At 42.1% G+C, this 21862-nt stretch overlaps 2 protein-coding genes across 6 annotated transcripts in view; one reads left to right on the top strand and one right to left on the bottom strand.

Annotated features, from left to right (window-relative positions):
* pbx4 (pre-B-cell leukemia transcription factor 4) overlaps positions 1-21862 on the top strand; it is a 430967-nt gene that overhangs the window by 377731 nt on the left and 31374 nt on the right. The window lies entirely within an intron of this gene.
* On the bottom strand, positions 39-20942 carry LOC134339340 (uncharacterized). Its single transcript, XM_063035756.1, has 3 exons — positions 20861-20942; positions 20217-20330; positions 39-7955 (listed from the first exon to the last, which is right to left on the bottom strand). Exon 3 carries the CDS (start codon positions 5933-5935, stop codon positions 5009-5011), a length of 927 nt encoding a protein of 308 aa, XP_062891826.1. The 5' UTR covers positions 5936-7955; positions 20217-20330; positions 20861-20942; the 3' UTR covers positions 39-5008.

Raw genomic sequence — 21862 nt, 5'->3', positions numbered from 1 at the left:
TAGGCCTCTCTGATAACCTTGTATATACAGTTATGGAATTCCAGTCCTCTTCACAAGATAAAAAAAAAACACCAGCGCTTCTAAGAGCATTATGTAGAGTGCATGTCACTTTTTAATGATGCAATTTGTTGTTGAATGACGATTGTAATTGGGACTAAGCTTTCACAATTGTGTATTTTACATGTTTGTTTCTTTTGGGATATTATTCGATGGACAAAAATCTATATAAGACATCAAGATATCAAGAACAAAAACAGAATGGGACTGTGATGATGTTTTGAGTTGGGACTGTAGAGAATGCATTATATTTGCTTAATCCCACAGTTCCTAAATATGTAGCAGCAATAAAGTAATCATGACCTTTGAAGGCAGTTGCTCATGAAATGTCATTAGTTTTACTTCTGGCTTATAACTTATTGCTTAGTGAGCACACGCAGTAAAGTGGTTCTGAGCATGGTGAGTATAAAGATCCAATCAGCAAATCTTTTCAAGTTAAATAATATGTACTCAGAGAAGTTCAAGTTTACCAACCCTTTTAAAGAGATGAAGTATCTAACATTATGATTTATCTCTTGAAATTTCTGTTTAGAAACTTTCTGGAAGTCTTTCCCACTCTCAGCTCCCATGATTGAAGATTAGTGGAAGGATGTGGAGGATTGGTAGTGTTGAATGGATTTGAACAGTAAATGTTGGAAAATTGTACAAGGGGAAGAAGTTATGGACTAAAGAGCAGTTAATATTTTAATATTTCCTTTCATTTGGGAAATGATATGGCTAAGTATGGTTTAAGATACAAAGGAAGAAAAAGGAGAAATGAGAGTGAAAAGGAAGCACTGAAGGCATAAGAGTTTATTGACAAAATGAATGATGCTGTAAGCCACAAAGAGGATAAAGGGCCTGGCTGAAGGAATAGGGGAGAGAACAGAATAATTTTATGAAGGGCAGATATTGCATTGCTGTGATGACACACAACAGTGCAATATATAGTAAGGGAAGTCTATATTGGTGACGCTGGAAGGTAAGTTAAAGTCCTTGAAGGAATGCTGAAAAAAGAAAGAAGTGGACAACATGTTTGATGTTGGAAACATGTTGAAGGAATCAAAAATAAAAGAGTATAATCTTCAACCATAGAACAAAAATAGATGCTGCATATACTCAGGAGCCCAGGCAGTACTTGAGAAGACAGAGTTAGTGTTTCCTGTTGATGACCACTAACCAGAACTTGGAAAAGTTGGAATTAAAAATAGGCTTAGGTTGCTGAGAGGGATGTTTTGAGAATGAGGATAGTGGTGGTGGTGTTACTTGTAGGAGGGTAGTGCAAGCTTGTTAATTGCAGCCATCTGTCCCAAAAGAGAATTAAGTATAACTACAGAAGAGAGAGAAAGAAGAATGTTGTCTCAATGAGATACAAATACTGGAATTGGTAGGAGCCTGAAATATAAGTAAACTCTGGAAATATTCAGTTGGTGTGGCAGCAATTTAGAAAAACAGAGTTAACTTTATAGATTTACATCCTCAATGAGAACTGACCAGTTTTGATGCAGTATCTGAAATTGTTGAATTCATTTGCTTGGTCCTGAGAGCAGTATTGTGCTTTTGTTTGAGAATGGTGACGCTGCCCCTGAAACCACTGCTCACTTTAATTATGCATCTCACTTTGACCTTTTAGCTTTAGTGCTACACTTTTGCAATGAAGTTTAGTATAAGCCTGAAGAACAGTAATTTATCTTCCATCTGGGCACATTGTAGGGCTTAGAATTTAACCCTGTATTCAACAGTTTCTGATAAAAAGCCTTCCTAGTCTGTATCAGAACTGGCCATTTCCAATGAAATGTCATTTAAAAAGTTAATTTTCTGTGTTCCTCTCTACAGAGATGTTACCTTACCTGCAATTCACTCTCATTAAAAATTTCCAGCAACTATAATGTAGTGTATTTTACCTCCCGTCTCTTCTCATTTGTCTTCTGTTGACACCTCCTTTCATTACCCTCTCTCAGCTAGTATCACCACTGCTTATGTTTTTCAGTTTCTTTTGGTTCCATCATGTCACAGATATTTCCTTTCTTCTTTCACTTTGTTATAATTTTGTCAAGATGGTGCTGGCAACACCTCAAGACCATACAACATAGGAGCAGAATTAGTCCAATCAGCTCATTGAGTCTTCTCCAACAGTCCATCATGGCCGATTTATTACTCAGCTCAACCCCATTCTCCTGCCTTGTCCCCATAACCTTTGATCCCCTGACTAATCAAGAATCTAACACTCTCCGCTTTCAATATATCCAGTGACTTGGCCTCCATAGCTACACGTGGCAATGAATTCCACAGGTACACCACCTACCGGCTAAAGAAATTCCTCTGCATCTCTGTTCTAAATGGGAATCCTTATATTCTGAGGTTGTGTCCTCTGGTCCTAGACTCCCCTACTGTAGGAAACATCCTCTTCACATCTGCTCTATTTTGGCCTTTCAATAGTCAATGGGTTTAAATAAGATCTCTATGAATACATGCCAGAACAATCAAATGCTCCTTGTACCTTAACCCTTTCATAGAAACATAGAAAACCTACAGCACAATACAGGCCCTTCGGCCCATGATGCTGTGCTGAACATGTACTTATTTTAGAAATTACCTAGGGTTACCCATGGTCCTCTATTTTTCTAAACTCCATATACCTATCCAAGAGTCTTGTAAAATGCCCTATCATATCAGGCTGTACCACTGTCGCCAACAGCCTATTTCACGCACTCACCACTCCCTGCATTAAAAAAGAACTTACCCCTGACATCTCCTCTGTGCCTACTTCCAAGCACCTTAAAACTGTGCCCTCTCATGTTAGCCGTTTCAGTCCTGGGAAGAAGCCTCTGACTATCCACATGATCAATGCCTGTCATTATCTTATACACCTTTCATCATCTTAGACACCTCTATCAGGTCACCTCTCATCCTCTGTCGCTCCAAGGAGAAAAGGCCAAGTCCACTCAACCTATTCTCATAAGGCATGCTCCCCAATCCAGGCTACATCCTTGTAAATCTCCTCTGCACCCTTTCTATAGTTTCCACACCCTTCCTGTAGTGAGGTGACCAGAAATGAGCACAGTACACCAAGTGGGGTCTGACCAGGGTCCCCTAAAGCTGTAACATTACCTCTTGGCTCTTAAGCTCAATCCCACGGTTGATGAAGGCCAATGCACTGTAAGCCTTCTTAACCACAGTCAACCTGCGCAGCAGCTTTGAGTGTCTTATGGACTCAGACCCCAAGATCCCTCTGATCCTCCACACTTCCAGGAGTCTTACTGTTAATACTATATTCTGCTATCATATTTGACCTATCAAAATGAACCACCTCACACTTATCTGGGTTGAACTCCATCTGCCACTTCTCAGCCCAGTTTTGCATCCTATCAATGTCCCACTGTAACTTCTGACAACCCTCCACACTATTCACAACACCCCCAACCTTTGTGTCGTCAGCAAATTTACTAACCTATCCCTCCACTTCCTCATCCAGGTCATTATAAAAGTCACAAAGAGAAGGGGTCCCAGAACAGATCCCTGAGGTACACCACTGGTGACCGACCTCCATGCAGAATATGATCCATCTACAACCATTCTTTGCCTTCTGTGGGCAAGCCAGTCCTGGATCCACAAAACAATGTCTCCTTGGATCCCATGCCTCCTTACTTTCTCAATAAGCCTTGCATGGGATACCTTATCAAATGTCTTGCTGAAATCCATATAAACTACATCTACTGCTCTATCTTTATCAATGTGTTCAGTCACATCCTCAAAAAATTCAATCAGGTTGTAAGGCACAGCCTGCCTTTGACAAAGCCATGCTGACCCTCACCCACCTGGACAAAAAAGACATGTACATTCGAATGCTGTTTATAGACTTCAGTTCAGCATTCAACACAATCATTCCTCAGCACCTGACTGGAAAGCTGAAACTGCTGGGCCTGAACACCTCCCTCTGCAACTGGATCCTAGACTTCCTGACTGGGAGACCTCAGTCAGTCCAGATCGGGAGCAGCGTCTCCAACACGATCACACTGAGCACGGGGGCCCCCCAGGGCTGTGTGCTCAGTCCACTGCTGTTCACTCTGCTGACCCACGACTGTGCAGCAATACACAGCTTGAATCACATCATCAAGTTCGCCGATGACACAACCGTGGTGGGTCTCATCAGCAAGAACAATTAGTCAGCATACAGAGAGGAGGTGCAGCAGCTAATGGACCGGTGCAGAGCAAACAACCTGTCTCTGAATGTGAACAAAATAAAAGAGATGGTTGTTGACTTCAGGAGAGCACGGAGCGACCACTCTCCGCTGAACATTGACGGCTCTTCTGTTGAGATCGTTAAGAGCACCAAGTTTCTTGGTGTTCACCTGGTGGAGAATCTCACCTGGTCCCTCAACACCAGTTCCATAGCCAAGAAAGCACAGTAGCGTCTCTACTTCCTGCGAAGGCTGAGAGAAGTCCATCTCCCACCCCCCCATCCTCACCACATTCTACAGAGGATGTATCGAGAGCATCCTGAGCAGCTGCATCACTGCCTGGTTCGGAAATTGTATCGTCTCGGATCGCAAGACCCTGCAGCGGATAGTGAGGTCAGCTGAGAAGATCATCGGGGTCTCTCTTCCCGCCATTACAGATAATTACACTACATGCTGCACCCATAAAGCCAACAGCATTGTGAAGGACCCCACACACCCCTCATACAAACTCTTCTCCCTCCCGTCATCTGGCAAAAGGTACCAAAGCATTTGGGCTGTCATGACCAGAATGTGCAAGTTTCTTCCCCAAAGCCATCAGACTCCTTAATACCCAGAGACTAGACTGACATCTACATCATTTATTATTATATTGTAATTTGTCCTCTACTGTGCCAATATCTTGTTTATTATTTATTGTACTGCCCTGCACTGTTTTGTGCACTTTATGTAGTCCTGTGTAGGTCTGTAGTCTAGTGTAGTTTTTGTGTTGTCTTATGTAGTCTAGTGTAGCCTTATGTTGTCTCACTTAGTCTAGTGTAGTTTTGTGTTGTTTCATGTAGCACCATGGTCCTGGAGGAACGTTGTTTCGTTTTTACTGTGTACTGTGGCAGCAGTTTATGGTCGAAATGACTCTTCGTAATCACATTATGCCTCTCCAAATGTCCATAAATCCTGCCTCTCAGGATCTTTTCCATCAGCTTACCAACCGCAGAAGTTAGACTCACTGGTCTATAATTTCCTGGGCTATCTCTACTCCCTTTCTTGAATAAGGGAACAACATCTGCAACCCTCCAATCCTCTGGAGCCTCTCCTGTCCCTATTGATGATGCAAAGATTATTGCCAGAGGATCAGCAATCTCCTCCCTCACCTCCCACAGTAGCCTGGGGTACATCTTGTCCAGTTTCAGTGACTTATCCAACTTAATGTTTTCCAAAAGCTCCAGCATATCCTCTTTCTTAATGTCTATATGCCCAAGTTTTTCAGTCTGCTGTACGTCATCCCAACAATCGCTAAGGTCCTCTTCCGTGGTGAATACTGAAGCAAGGTATTCATTAAGTACCTTCGCTGTCTCCTCAGGTTCCATATACACTTTTCCACTGTCACACTTGATTGTTCTCTCACGCCGTATCCTCTTGCTCTTCACATACTTGTAGAATGCCTTGGGGTTTTCCTTAATCCTGCTTGCCAAGGCCTTCTCATGGTCTCTTCTGGCTCTCCTAATTTCATTCTTAAGCTCCTTCCTGCTAGCCTTATAATCCTCTAGATCTCTGTCATTACCTAGTTTTTTTAACCTTTCGTAAGCTCTTCTTTTCTTCTCAACTAGATTTACAACAGCTTTTATACACCATGGTTCCTGTACCCTACCATCCTTGCCCTGTATCATTGGAACATACCTACACAGAACCCCGCACAAATGTCCCCTGAACATTTGCCACATTTCTGCCGTACATTTCCTGAGAACATCTGTTCCCAATTTATACTTCCAAGTTCCTGCCTGATAGCTTCATATTTCCCCTTACTCCAATTAAACACTTTCCTAACTTGTCTGTTCCTATCCATCTCCAGTGCTATGGTAAAGAGAATAGAATTATGATCACTATCTCCAAAATGCTCTCCCACTGTGAGAACTGCCACCTGACCAGGTTCATTTGCAATGCTAGATCAAGTACAGCCTCTCCTTTTGTAGGCTTATCTACATATTGTGTCAGGAAACCTTCCTGAACACACCTAACAAACTCCGCGGCATCTAAACCCCCTGCTCTAGGAAGATGCCAATCAACATTTGGGAAATTAAAACCTCTCACCATGACAACCCTGTTATTATTACACCTTTCCAGAATCTGTCTCCCTATCTGCTCCTCAATATCCCTGTTACTATTGGGTGGTCTATAAAAACACCTAGTAGAGTTTTGGTCCCTTTCTGTTCCTAACTTCCACCTAGAGAGATTCAATAGACTATCCCTCGATGACCTCCTCCTTTTCTGCAGCTGTGACACTATCTCTGATTAACAGTGCCATGCCCCCAGCTCTTTTGCCTTCCTCCCTGTCCTTTCTGAAACATCTAAAGCCTGACACTCTAAGTAACCATTCCTGCCCTTGAGCTATGCAAGTCTCTGTAATGGCCACAACATCATAGATCCAAGTAGTGATCCATGCTGTAAGCTCATCCACTTTGTTCATGATGCTTCTTGCATTAAAATAGACGCATTTCAAACCATCAGTCTGAGCGCATCCCTTCTCTATCACCTGCCTATTCTCCCTCTCACACTGTCTACAAGCTTCCTCTATTTATGAGCCAACCGGCCCTTCCTCCGTCTCTTCAGTTCAGTTTCCACCCCCTAGCAATTCTAGTTTAAACTCTCTCCAATAGCCTTAGCGAACCTCCCTGCTAGGATATTGGTCCCCCTCGGATTCAAGTGCAACCCGTCCTTTTTGTTCAGTTCACACCTTTCCCAAAAGAGGTCCCAATGATACAGAAATCTGAATCCCTGCCCCCTGCTCCAATCCTTCAGCCACGCATTTATTCTCCACCTCACTCTATTCCAATACTCACTGTCGTGTGGCACAGGCAGTAATCCTGAGATGACTACCTTTGAGGTCCTGCTTCTGAACTTCCTTCCTAGCTCCCTGTGGTCTGTTTGCAGGACCTGCTCCCTTTTCCTACCCTGTCATTGGCACCAATATGTACCACGACCTCTGGCTGTTCACCTTCCACTTCAGGATATTGTAGACGCAATATCTTTCTTATCCAGAATCATTCTCGTGAACCTCCTCTACATCCTCCAATGCCAGCACATCTTTTCATAGATTACAGGCGCAGAACTGCTCACAATACTCTAAGTGCAATCTGACAACATTCTTATAAAGCCTCAGCATTACATCCTTGCTCAAAAAGGTTCAATGGTTCTATATAATATAGGAAAAAGTATACATTATGCAACCTGAAATTCTTACTCTCCACAGACATCCATGAAACAGAAACAAAAACCCAATGAATGAATTGTAGCTCCTCTCCCCCTTCGACGCACAAACAGCAGCAAAGTATCAACCCTCCCCCACCTGCCTCAGCAAACACATCTATCTCACTAACAAGGGAGAGAGGGTTATCAGTCACAGTGACAGGGAAGACCAAGAGCTCGCTGTTTTGATATTACAGTCTACCACATTGCTTTCATTTCATGTTCCTTCACCATTGAGAGATAGCGATTGCTCGAGAGCAGAGGCTTCCAACAGCTGCACATGCTGTCTTGATGTTCCGATCTCCCGCAGCTCTTTAGTTGCCGACACCAGCGAGGAATCGGGTCCACAGGGGTACCCCCTGGCCACATCTTCCAGGCCACTGCTGGAGATATTGAAAACGGCCGCTCAGCGAGCTCTGAGAGTGGGAACCCACTGCCATGAAGAACTGTGGTTTGAGTGCAGCTGTAGATCATGGACTCCAACAGGATCCCAGCCACCTTGAAAAAGAAATAAGAGAAGAATTTAAATTGTTACACAGATGGACTCGGAGAAGTTGCCCTCTGGTGCTATCTTAGTCCTCTCAAAAATGTATTTTCCGGCCTTACCGCTGACTCAGCTGCAAGTTAACCTTTAGGAAGTCCTGCATGAGGACTCCCAAGTCCCTTTGCACCTCTTATTGAATTTTCTTCCTTTTTAGAAAATAGTGTACACCTTTTCTCCTTTTACCAAAATGCATGACTTGCACTTCCCTGCACTATAGTGGTGCTAGAAAGTTTGTGAACCCTGTAGAAGTTTCTCTGTTTCTTCATAAGTATAACCTAAAATGTGATCAGGTCCTCAAGTAAGTCCTAACACTAGATAAAGAGAACACAATTAAATAAGTAACACAAAAGCATTATACTTGTTCATTTATTTGTTGAGAAAAATGATTCAATATTACTTGTATTATTATTTGAAAAAGTAGGTGAAAGCTATTTGGAGTCGGGTGCTCCAATCAATGAGATGAGATTGGAGCTGTGGGTTGTAGAGGTGCCCCTGCCTTATAAAAATGACACATAAAGTCAGTCTACTGACAGAGCCTGTTCTTCTCAAGAAAGATCCATTTTTGTGCACCATGCCTCGATCAAAACAACTTTCAGAGGACAAAAAGAATTGTAGAGATGCATGATGTTGGAAAAAACTACAAAAGCATTTCTATAGACCTCAGTGTCCATCAGCCCACAGTAAGAGAAACTTTCTACAAATTGAGGAAACCCAGTACCATTGCTACTCTCCCTAGGAGTAAGCTTCCTGCAAAAATCACATCAACAGCACAATGTGCAATGCTGAAGGAGGTGAAAAAGAACCCAAGGGTAACAGCAAAAGACCTGAAGAAATCTCTAGAACTTGCTAACATCTCTGTTCATGTGTCCACTATGCGAAAAACACTGAACAGAATGCTGTTCATAGAAGGACACAACAGAGGAAGCTACTAATCTCCAAAAAAAAAGATTACTGCATGTCTCAAGTTTGCAAAAGACCACTTGGATATTCTTTCACGCTTCTGGGACAACATTCTGTGGACAGATGAGACAAAAGTTGAACTTTTTGGCAGAAATGCACATTGCTATGTTTGGAGGAGAAAGGGCACTGCACACCAACACCAAAACCTCATCTCAACTGTTGAAGCATGGTGGAAGGAGCATCATGGTTTGGGGCTGATTGCTGCCTCAGGGCCTGGACAGCTTGCAATCGTTAAGGGAACAATTAATTCAAAATCTTACAGGAGAAGTCAGGGTAGCAGTCCATCACCTGAAGCTTAATAGCGTAATTGGATAATGCAGCAAGACAGTGATCCGAAAGACACAGTGTAAATCAACAACAGAATGGTTTAAAAAGAAGAAAATTTGTGTTTTGGAATGGCTGAGTCAAAGTCCTGACCTTAAACCTATAGAAATACTGTAGAAGGACCTGAAGCAAGCAGTTCATGCGAGGAAGCCCACTAACATTTCAGAGTTGAAGCAGTTTTGTAAGGAGGAATGGCCTAATATTCTTCCAGGCCAATGTGCAGGACTGATCAGCATTTACCGGAAACATTTGGTTGAAGCTTTTGCTGTACGAGGGTGTCACACCAGTTACTGAAAGCAAAGGTTCACATACTTTTTCCAACAAATACATGTAATATTAGATCATTTTTCTCAACAAATAAATGAACAAGTATAATGTTTATTGTGTTATTTATTTAATTGGGTTCTTTTTTTATCTAGTTTTAGGACTTGCGTGAAAATCTGATCACATTTTAGGTCATATGCAAAAATAGAGAGAAGTCCACAGGGTTCACAAACCTTCTAGCACCACTATGTACTCCATCTGGCACTTCTTTGCTCATTCTCCTAATATGTCTTAAGTTGTTCTGCTTCCTCAACACTACCTACCCTTTCATCTATTTTCATTTTGTTCACAAACTTGGCCACAAAGCTATCATTTCCGTCAGTCAAATCATTAATGTATAAAGTGAAAAGAAGCTGTCCTAACACCGATCCCTGCGGAACATAAATAATCACTGGCAGCCAACCAGAAAAGGCCCACTTTATTCTCACTCTTTGCCTTCTGTCAGTCTGCCACCCTTCTGTCCATGTTAGTATCTTTCCTGTAATACCATAGGCTCTTATCTTGTTAAGCAGCCTCATGTACGGCACCTTGTCAAAGGCCTTCAAAGTAACAACATCCACTGATATTCATTTGTCTCTCTTGCCTGCTATTTCCTCAAAGAATTTCAAAAGACTTGTCGGGCAAGATTTTCCCTTAAGGAAACCATGCTGGCTTTGGTGTATTTAATAATGTGCTTCCAAGTGCCCTGAAACCTCATCCTTAACAGTGGATTCCAACATCTTCTCAACTACTGAAGTCAGGCTAACTGAGACTTGGTGACATTTCGCAGGCAGCTCACAAAACTTCTAGGTATGCTTCTGAACTATTGTTGCTGCAATCTGCAGCCTATAATTTCCCTTTAAGTAACGTACTTTTCAACTTGCAAAACAAACTGGCGATTTTACCATCTTCTGATAGACTCAGTGCACTCAACTCTCAGGAATGCAGGTATGGCACCTTTAAGTGGACATGGCAGAAGAGAGGAGGAAGGGGAGGACTAAAAGCCAAAATGGCAGGGTGTAAAAACTCCTCCCCTCAGCATCTTGTTAGCGAATGTACAATGACTGGGAACAAAACAATGGATCTAAGGACAAGATTGTTGTATCAAATGGAAATGAGGGATTGCCATGTTCTCTGTTTCATTAAGACGTGGTTCACTCAAGACATGTTGGATAGGGTGTTTATGCCTGAAAAGTTCTCAATCTACCAGATGAATCAATCTACAGAACATTCGGGTAAGGTAGGGGTTTGTGTTTCATGATAAACTCTTATGTGACAAGAGACTTAGGTGAGGATGGTTAGGACCCAAGGGCTGAGTGTCGAAGAAAAGAATCAACACTACATGAGTCTGAAATGAGGACAGTTTTCTAAAAACTCCCTGGTTAAGATTTTTACTGCTATGCTGTAGGTATTTAATTTTAGCAGTTCTGTAAGAGCAGTCTGTTCTGCTTTCAGTGTTTGGGTTTGAGCTCGTGATGTTGTTGCCTAATGTTGTGAATTATGAGGTTGTGATGTTCATGCTTAGGAATGTAGTGTCATCCAATTAGAATGGTGGAATTGGGAGAAGGTTCTAGAGAATGCTGGGTGGAGAGTTTTTTGTGAGGGATACTGGTGTGGGTCAAGGTCTTTTTGGAGGGAGCTGGAAGAAGACAGGAGTGAAGATGGCTGAGGATGCCGTCCCTGTTGCACAAGGTGCTATGTGCAGATGAATGGCTTCAAGGAGGAAGGACCAATACTCCCTGGGGGGAGCCCATTTGTTCAAGATGAATTTCAAGTGACATTTGGAAGGTGGTGTGGGGTTTCACCCAGACCATGGGTGGGCCCAATGTGCGAGTTAAAGATAACTTCAAGATGAGCTCCAACTTATGTGCACATTTGGACTGGGTTAACTGTAATGGGCCCTTTCATTTTTTTTTCTTTCTTTTTCCTACTAATGGTCTTCACGCTGGAGGACACGTCTATTATGCCAAAGAATGATGTTATGGACGAAATGGGAGGTGAGAACCCAGATAAAATCACTGTCACTGAAGGTATAGTGATGAGCAAACTAGAGGGCCTGATGGGATGCATCCCAGGATGCTGAGGGAATTGGCGGAGATTGTAGTAGACGCGTTGGTAATCATTTACCAAAGTTCTCTGGACTCTGGGCAGGTCCCAGCAGACTGGATGACAGCAAATGTCACGCCACTTTTTGAAAAAGGATGTAGGCAAAAGACAGGCATCTTAACATCTGTAGTCGGGAAAATGCTTGAAGCTGTCATTAAGGAAGAAATAGCGAAGCATTTAGAAAGGAGTGGTTCCATTAGACAGACACAGCATGGATTCAAAAAGGGCAGGTCCTGTTTGACAAACTTACTGGAGTTCTTTGAGGACATAATGAGTGCAGTGCAGAGAGGGGAACAGGTGGATGTCATGTACTTGGATTTCCGGAAGGCCTTCAATAAGGTGCCGCACAAGAGACTTATAAATAAGATACGGATGCATGAATTCGGAGAAAGTGTATTGGCATGGATAGTGATTGGTTAACCAATACAAGGTGGAGGGTTGGTATAAATGGGTGTTTCTCCGGTTGGCAGTCAGTAGTGAATGGGGTGCCGCAGGTGTTGGTGCTGGGCCTGCAGCTTTTTACCATTTACATTGATGATTTGGAAGATAGCAGATTTGCTGATGACACTAAACTGAATGGAAAAACAAATCGTACAGAGGATGTGGAGAGTCTCTAGAGGGATATAGATAGATTAAGTGAGTGGGCCAAGGTCTGGCAGACGGAATACAACGTTGCTAAATGTGAGATCATCCACTTTGGAAGGAATAATAGAAGAGCAGATTATTATTTAAATGGTAAAAGATTGCAGCGTGCTGTTGTGCAGAGGGACTTGGGAGTGCTTGTGCATGAATTGCAAAAAGTTGGCTTGCAGGTGCAACAGGTTATTGAGAAGGCAAACAGAATGTTGGCCTTCATTGCTAGAGGGATTGAATTCAAGAGCAGGGCAGTCACGTTGCAACTATACAGGGTACTGGTGAGGCCACACCTGGAGTACTGTGTGCAGTTCTGGTCTCCACACTTGAGGAAGGATATACTGGCTTTGGAAGCAGTGCAGAGGAGATTCACCAGGTTGATTCCAGAGATGAAGGGGTTAACGTATGAGGAGAGATTGAGTTGCCTGGGACTATACTCTCTGGAATTCAGAAGAAAGAGAGGGGATCTTATAGAAACATACAAAATTTTGAAAGGGATAGATAAGATAGAAGTAGGAAAGCTGTTTCCATTGGTAGGTGAGACTAGAACTAGGAGACATTGCCTCAAGATTCAGGGGAGAAGATTTAAGACGGAGATGACGAGAAACTGTTTTTCCCAGAGAGTGGTGAATCTGTGGAATTCTCTGCCCAGGGAAGCAGTTGAGGCTTCTTCACTAAATATATATAAGATACAGTTAGATAGATTTTTACATAGTCGGGGAATTAAAGGTTATGGGAAAAAAACAGGTAGATGGAGCTGAGTTTACGGACAGATCAGCCATGATCTTATTGAATGGCGGGGCAGGCTTGATGGGCCGGATGGCCTACTCCTGCTCCTATTTCTTATGTTCTTATGTAACTGTTTGATAAAGCTGAAATTTGTAAATATGCTTTCTTTAGAATTGTATGCAGTGTACGGAATGTTATTTCTTGCCGACAGGCGATTGCATGGGGGCAGTAATTACACAGTATTCACATGGATCGGGGTTCAGGTGAGCGAGACATCCCAACCTCCCGGGTTTGGTGAGACTGAAGTCATAACGATCCTAGATGTATGGAGTCTGGAGTATGGAGATGTATGGTAGTTTTCTCACCACTAAGTCTGGTGGCGGGGAACTAACAAGGTGCATCTCTAGAGACACCTGGTATAACGGGGTTTCATGTTAAAATCCTGGCACCCAAAACATGGCTGCCTACTAGCGGGGCAGGCTGAATCTTTAAAGGGTCCACACGAGTGATCCATGTTCCGGAGAGTCAGAGCATCTAACCCCAGAAGATGGCACTGTCGGGTGCGTATCGTAACACTTTTCATTGTGCTTAGACGTAGCAGTCTTGTCACTCTCTTGTTCTGCTGACCTGGAGCATCTAATGATTAAATGCTATACATTCTACTTACCAAGAGAGTTCTCCTCCATGATCCTGACCACAGTTTACATACGTCAAGGGCAGATATTAAGCAAATATTCTATGTTTTGAGTTCTGCAATTAGCAACAGCCTAGCTTGACACCTTTTAAATCTTTGCTGGGGCTTCAGTCAGATTTGCCAATTGTCATCAACATGTCACCTATAGTGCCAGGGATTCCAACGCACTTGACCATTATTATACTACAATTACCATTCGATCCTTATACTGCATTTCAGGAAGATTCAGATTCAACGTACAGTACTTGTATTTGGAAGTATGTATGCAGTATACAGCCCTAAGATTCGTCTTCCCTCAGAAGACAAAAATAAAGAAAACTATGGAACCCATTCAAAGAAAATCAGCAAACCCCTCCTCACCAATGCATGCAAAAAAACACGCAAATGGCACAAAAACAAGCAAAAACCAGTCTATAAAACAGCAAGAGTCCAGGCATATTCAGTTCTGCTGAGTTCAGTTCAATCTAGTGCTGTGTTGTTTGTTATCTACAGGCCACCCTGATCAAAATCTCACAAAATAGCAACAAAAAAAGGAGTGACCAGAAACACATCATAATGAAAACTACAGAGTCCAATCCACAAACCACTTCGATTAAACCTTGCTCAAGACCTGGGACTTGGGCAGCACCATCCTCCAACAGCATCGAGGGTGAGGGAGGGAGAGGGAGAGAGAGACCATTCAAATACAGGGACCTTCCTCTGGGAGCAGTGAGCAAGAGAGACCGTCATGTGCAGACATCATCTTCAGGCAGCAGCAAGCAAGAGGCTGGCAGACAGCACTGAACCCCCGCTCGCCTTCCACTTTCGCCTCGATGATTTCAATCTTCCTCAACGCTTTAATCAACAGCATCCGTGAGAAATGGAGTCGATCGTAGATTCCAGGCTTCTTGGCCTCAAGGCTGCATGCTTTGTTCAAAACCTCACCGAACACCCTCGGAAACAGCCAAGTTGCTCAATCAGCCCGAAAACACACCACCAAAATGTAGATCACAGGCTCCAACAGTAGCAGAACCATATTTGAATGAGAAAGAAGGTGTAGAAGAAGAGAAAGAAGTAATTTTGTGAACTGACTGGAGAATGTCTTCCTTCATCACATTGTTTGCTGATGCTGTCTTCTTCCAGAAGAAATCTGAACATCTGGCTATCTTCCTCCTACCTGCACACTGGCAGAGGCTAAAGATCAAGGCTGCAGAATTAAAGGCAACAGTGGTCACAGGAAGCAGAGGAGCGGCTACAGTATTGCTTCAAGCTGGTGGACGAGGCCATGTTCAAGAACTTATCAGAGGACTTGTACAAATACACCACATCTTTCATGGACTTTATAAAGACAGTCATGGACAAGTGTGTCCCCACAAAATCATTCAGCATCTTCCCTAACTGGAAGCTCCTGAATGAGCCAAGAGATCCACAATCTGCTGAGGGCCAGATCAATTACATTGAATCTGGCGGATAAGTAAAATACAAGAGGTTCGGGTATGACTTCTGGATAGCCACCTCAAGTAGAAAATGGCAATTCCAGGCTAAACTTGAATCTCAGGATGCTGAACGTCTACGGCAGGGTTTGAATGCTATCGCCTCCTACAAAGTGAAACTTTGTGACATTGTTGTGCCACAACAGCCTCTCACTTAATGTAAGCAAAACCAAAGAGCTATTTATAGACTACAGGAGGAGGAAACCAGCGGTCCATGAGCCAGTTCTTATCAAGGGTGGAAGGGGTCTGCAACTTCAAAATTTTTGGGGGAGCGTTATCATTTTAAAGGATCTGTCCTGGGTCCAACATGTCATCTAAAATTTTGACAAACTTTTATATATGTGTGGTGGAGAGTCTACTGACTGGTTGCATCATGGCCTGGTATGGGAACACCTATGCCTTTAAACAGAAAAAACCTTCAAAAAGTAGTGGATACAGCCCATCCATTACAAGTAAAGTCCTCCCAACCACTGAGCATATTTACAAGGAGCATTGTCACAGCAAAGCAGCATCCATCATCAAGGACTCCAGCCATCCAGGCCATGCTCTCTTCTCACTGCTGCTATCAGGGAGAAGGTACAGGAGCCTCAGGACACATACCACCAGGTTCAGATAGCTATTACTCCTCAACTACCAGGCTCTTGAACCAGAGGGGATAACTTTACTCACCCCAGCAATTAACTAATTCCACAATTATGAACTAATTTTTAAGGACTCTACAGCTCGTGACCTCAATATTTATTTATTTATTTTGTATTTGCACAGTTTGTTATCATTTGCACAAAGGTTGTTTGTTTGTCTTTGTTGTATGTCATTTTTCATTTTTGTTGTGTTTCTTTGAATCTACTGTGAATGCTTGCAAGAAAATGAATCTCAGGGTAGTATATGGAGACATATATGTGCTTTGATAATAAATTTTCTTTGAACTTTCCATTTCTCCCCTTCTAAGCAACTAAGAATTTATTTTGTCATCTGTACCTGGGTTCAATGTAAAGTCATCAGATTTAAGTGTTAAATTTGTTTCTGTCTCCATAGTTAATGGCTGATCTGCTAAGTATTTCCAGAATGTTCTGTTTCAGTTTCCGATTTCCAGCATATGGAGTTTTTTTTCTTTCTGTTGAATGCAGCTGGAATGCAAGATGAGGATAGGAGGGACCCTTTCATAGCTTTGGGAAGGAAGGAGAAATGCAAGAAATAGAATGTAGAATGGACAAATGTTGTGCAATGTATAAAGTGTGATGCTTTCTTGTAGAAATGTGTAGAAAATGATAACCTGACACAGAAGTTACTACACAAGCCCTTTCCTTCACCTGTGTTCAAGTGTAGGTTAGAATATCCCCATGGTAGCTGGGAAATTTAAATTAAGTTAATAAATCTGGACAGAAGGGAGGCACAGTGGTTCTGCCTCTGCTCTCGTGACCCAGATTTGGGTACTGACATCTGCTGATGTATGGGTACAGTTTCCATTCTCCCCCATGACTTCATTTTGCCTGGGTGCTCCAGTTTTCTCCCACATCCAAGATGTGTAATCTGTTACATTTAGATTTAGGTTCCTTTAATATTTGAGAATGTCTACAGTATACAACCTGAAATGTGTACTCTTCACAGACATCCATGATACAAGAGACCTCATAGAATGAATGTTCGAACATCAATGCCCCAAAACCCCCACCTCCTCCCATCCTGTGCAGAGGCAGCAGCACGTGTACCACTCCTCTCTCCCCTACTCACACCAGCAAAAGCACCGGCCCCACCCTGCAAGCAACTGTAAAAGCTCCCAAAGAGACCTTGATCCACAGTCCATCAAGTCACTATACTGACTACTGTAAATTCCCCCTGCTGTAGTGCCTGGCAAAAGAATTGGGGTTGGTGCTAAAAGTTGCTGATAAACAACCTTTTCAATAGTTTTACTTAAACATGGTAAGTTTGATATCGGCCTGTAGTTATTAATTATTGAGGCATCTAGGTTAACAACAGGAATTCTGCAGATGCTGGAAATTCAAGCAACTCAGTCCTGACGAAGGGTCTCGGCCTGAAACGTCGACTGTACCTCTTCCTAGAGATGCTGCCTGGCCTGCTGCGTTCACCAGCAACTTTGATGTGTGAGGCATCTAGGTTGTTCTTTTTTAAAAGAGGCTTAATAACTGCAGTTTTCAGGGCTTTCGTGAAGTAGCCTAATAGAAGAGAAGTATTGACTATTTGCAGAATGTCTGGTGCCACGCAAGTAAAAACGTATTTAAAAAAGGTTGTTGGTAAAATGTCAAGGGAACAGGAGGAGGATTTCAGGTGTAGCACAATTTCTTCTAGAGTTTTATAGTCAATAGGTTTGAAGTTAAGAGACATGATGAGATGTTTACAGTAGTGGGACCAAGAGGACAGAACTACACGCAGCCAGTCAACTGGTTTCTTCTAACAGAGGTAGTGAAGGTCTGGAATTTATTAGAAGTATTTAAAATGGAGGCAGATACGTTTTTGGAAGATTGGGGATATGAGGATCTGGTACAGAAATGGAATTGAGGGCAATACAAATCAACCAGGATCATATTGAATAGAAGTATGGCTCGAGGGATGGAATCCCCTAGTTCTGCTCCTGTTTTCTTGTGTTTGAACACAGCATGTATAACATTATGCACAGTAATGTCCTTCAGCCCATGACGTTTTGCTGAGCTTTTAGCCTATTCTAAGATCAATCTAGTCCTTCCCTCCTGCATAGCCCATAACCTTCCATTTTTTTACACCTGTATTACAATCTAAGAGTCTCTTAAATGTCCTTTATGTATCATCCTCTACCACTACCACCAGCAATGCATTCCAGGTACCTATCACCCTCTGTGTGAAAAGCCTACCCATGACATCTCTCCTAAACTGCCCTCTAACCACCTTAAATAGATATTCTCTGGTATTAGTCATTACCTCCTTTGGAAAAGGGCACAGGCTGTGTACTCTGTCTATGCCACTTATCATCCTATATCCTCTATCAAGTTGCCTGTCATCCTCCTTCGCTCCAAAGAGAAAGGCTCTAGCTAACTCAACCTTTCCTCAAAACACATGTTCTCTAATCCAGGCGGCATCCTAGTAAATCTCCTGAGCTTCCATATCCTTCCTATAATGAGTCAACCAGAATGGAGCACAATTCTCCAAGTGTAGTCTAAAAGAGACTAGTAGAACTGCAACATTACCTCGTGGCTCTTGAACTCAGTCCCCTAACTAACGAAGGTCAACACACTGTATTGCCTTCTTAACCATCCTATCAACTTGCCTGGCTGCTTGGAGGGTTTTATAGAGTTGGACCCCCAAGTTCCCTCTACACTGCTAAGAATAAAAAATTCTTGTGCATTGAGAGTGAATAGGTTACATATAACTAAGGGGGAGAATGCAACTCATTCTGAGCACGAGCATTAATTGATGGGCTGCAAAAAAAATCTTCTGTGTTGTAGAAAAGTGTGAGATGGGAGAAAATGTTATGATTTTGTGGAATTTGATGTATGTAATTTCTTGAGGCTTTTGTGCCTCTGCACAGTATAGACAGAGGAAGCTCATATAATATAAATTGCTTCATCCTTTGCAATATATACAGTGCCTCTTACCTGTTCTGCACATATCTTTTTCTCTGGAGCTTACCAGAGGCGATCTTAGATACGTTGTTTGGCTGCTACATAGCACTTCTAAAACTGGTCACATTAACATTTTAGCCCAGAAAAAATATAAACTATTGAGCTGAATAGAATTATTATGTATTTTTCTTGACACTGGTGTGTCACTCTTCTTGCGAGTTGAAAGTAACTTGCATATTCCTTTCTTTAGATTAGACCTTTGGAAATACATTTCCAGTTATTGATTTTATTCTCATTCTCTGTTGGTTTTCTGCTTGATGATGAGCATGTGAATATAATGTATGCTTTGTCACTCTGCACATGGTTTCATGATGTACTTTGATGCATTTCCACAGTGTGAGAAATATTGTAAGAATATTATTCGACACATATTCATAAATCAGTGTAATATTTGATTGAGATTGTTCTCTGTAGATTCTGGGACAGAACCTGTGGGCTAAGCAATTGAACTTTGTATCTAACATTGGATGAGAGATGTATTTCATAACTAAACCAGTTTGTCTTCATTAAACATGGACACATTCCCATTTATCTTCTGGACCTATGATCAGAATGTGTGCCCCAGTTTTATTTTCTCCTCACTAGCTCTGGCAGCTGGAGTCATTTGTTTCCTCCTACTGCCACCCTTAATGAGATCAAACCTGGGATTCTCATACAGACATAAAGGCAAACATATGAATTAGGAGCAGGAATAAGCCGCTCGCCCCCTGCCCTTATGGTGAAATGATAACCACAATTCTACATTCTCATCTGTCCAACAGTTGCTTAACAATGCCTTAAGATAGTCAAAGACTGCCTTCATTATCCTTTGAGGTCCAAATTTATTCTGAGAGAGAAAAAAATAAGTTTCGTCTTTGTTTGAAATGAGTGGCCCCTTATTTTGAAACAATGACACTAGTTTTAGACTCTTTGACAAGGGGAAACATCCTCTCCACATTCATCCTGTCAAAGCCCTTCAAAGTAAACCCCTCCTCACTCTTCTAAATTTCAGTTGTACAAGTCACATTTGTACAATCTGTTTACTTAAACAATCCACCCATTCAAGGTATGGGTCTAGGAAACCTTTTCCGAGTTACTTCCAACTCCTATTCATCCTTCCTTAAATAAGACAGCATATTCTCTATATAGGATTTCAGATATGGTCTTACCCAGTATCTTAAAGAACTGAAGCACAACGTTCCTACATTTGTATTTAAATCCTTTTGCAGTAAATGGTAACAGACTGGGAGCCTTCCCAGCTGTATGGCTACATGTCATCTGATAGGAGGAAAGGTGAAAGATGATAACATTTGGAAAATATAAAATAAATTAGGAGACTAAATTATTTTGCTGCTATTATGTTACTAAATGATATCTACCACTTGTACAATTATAACCTACCGTGGATTTTTAAAGGTGGACATTTTTTAATCCTGAAAGTCAGAATATTCAAGCAGCAGTTGGTCATTATTTCATCTCTGCATTACAGGGCTTGTGGAGTTGGTTGTAGGGTGGCTGAAACAGAGAATGAAAGAGAGTGAGAGTTAGATCTTGCCTCTTGATATCTGATTATGATGTTAGATCAATTGCTGCCTTTAAAATGTTCATAGTTATTTTATACAGGGTAATTCTATATACATTTCCTAGTTGAATAAAATTAGTGTAGATATAATACAAATCTTTCTTTTTCAATTACTATAGGTAACTATATTACTGTAGGTTTCTTTCACTAACAGTAATTAAAACACTGATTTGTGCTTGTGGCAACTTCGTATCCATTTCATGTACATCTGCCCTCACTTCATCCTCCTGCTGCTACACCAGGGATAGGGTTCCTCTGGTCCTCACCTACCACCCCATAAGCCTCTGCATCCAGCACATAATTCTCTGTAGCTTCCACTATCTCCAACGAGATCCAACTCCAAGCTCATCTTTCCCTCCCCCTGACTTCCCATTTTCTGCAGGGACTGGTCCCTGTGCAACTCTCTTGTCCACTTGTTCCTCCCAGCACTTATCCTTGCAAGTGGAATAAGTGCTACACCTACCTTAACACCTAATCGGATTCCGTGTTTTCCAGCCCTTAATCTCTTTCACCAATCAACTTCCCAGCTCTTTACTTCACCCTTCTGCTTCTCCCAGTTTCATCTATCATCTGCCACCTGGCACTTCTTTCTTCCCTCCCCCCACCTTGTTGTTCTGACTTCCTGCCCCCCCCCACTTCCTTTCCAGTTCTGAGGAAGGGTCTTGGCCCAAAAAGTCAACTGTTTATTCCCATTCATAGATGTAGCCTGACCTGCTGAGCTCCTCCAGCACATTGTGTGTTATTGCACTTTGTATCCAATATTGATTAATCATTATTTGCATAATCTTTAGACACAACATTTAAAGCAGTGACCAAAGTTTCAAAGCCTCAACTTGAGCACTTGATAGCCAAAGAGCAATTACCAGATTTCTGGCTTTCATACTTGCTGATCACCAATGTTCATGTAACTGCTGAGTTTTAATTTATTTTGCCATTTCTCATCTACTTGGCAATGAATGGGAGTCCTGATGAAGGGTCTCAGCCCAAAACATCAACTCTTTATTCTGAGTTCCTCTAGTATTGTGTGTGTGTTGCAAAGTTACATAAAGTTAGTTGTCAAAGATAATCATAATTACATGATTTCTTAAAGTATCCAGCTGTGTCTGATAAAGGTAGTTTCCTGAGCCACCTTGTCCAGTGCCTGTATGCTCAGTTCACTGTTCTCATCAGTATGTGGAGTTTCTTGCACGGCTTTCATACTAAATATGGAAAGGCGGAGAATTCTTGGCTTAAATTGATACACTGCTTTGCTCGGTATTCAGGTTTCAGGATCTTACCACTTCTTGAGAACATTTTTTGAAGAAAAGGTCACATTGTTGTATTTGTAGCTAGTTGCCATACCATATCTCCAAAGGCTGTGTTTTTGTCAGGACCGTGATGACTGAATTGCTTCCTTCCCACTACCCTTTCCTGCTTCCTCCCCATCCATTCAGCCCCTTCAGAATGTACTTTTCTTTCCGAATCC

This window comes from Mobula hypostoma, chromosome 29 (genome assembly GCF_963921235.1).
Source record: "Mobula hypostoma chromosome 29, sMobHyp1.1, whole genome shotgun sequence".
NCBI classification, from domain to species: domain Eukaryota; kingdom Metazoa; phylum Chordata; class Chondrichthyes; order Myliobatiformes; family Myliobatidae; genus Mobula; species Mobula hypostoma.
Note: the sequence above shows the minus strand (reverse complement) of the source record. Positions and strands in the feature narration are given on the sequence as shown.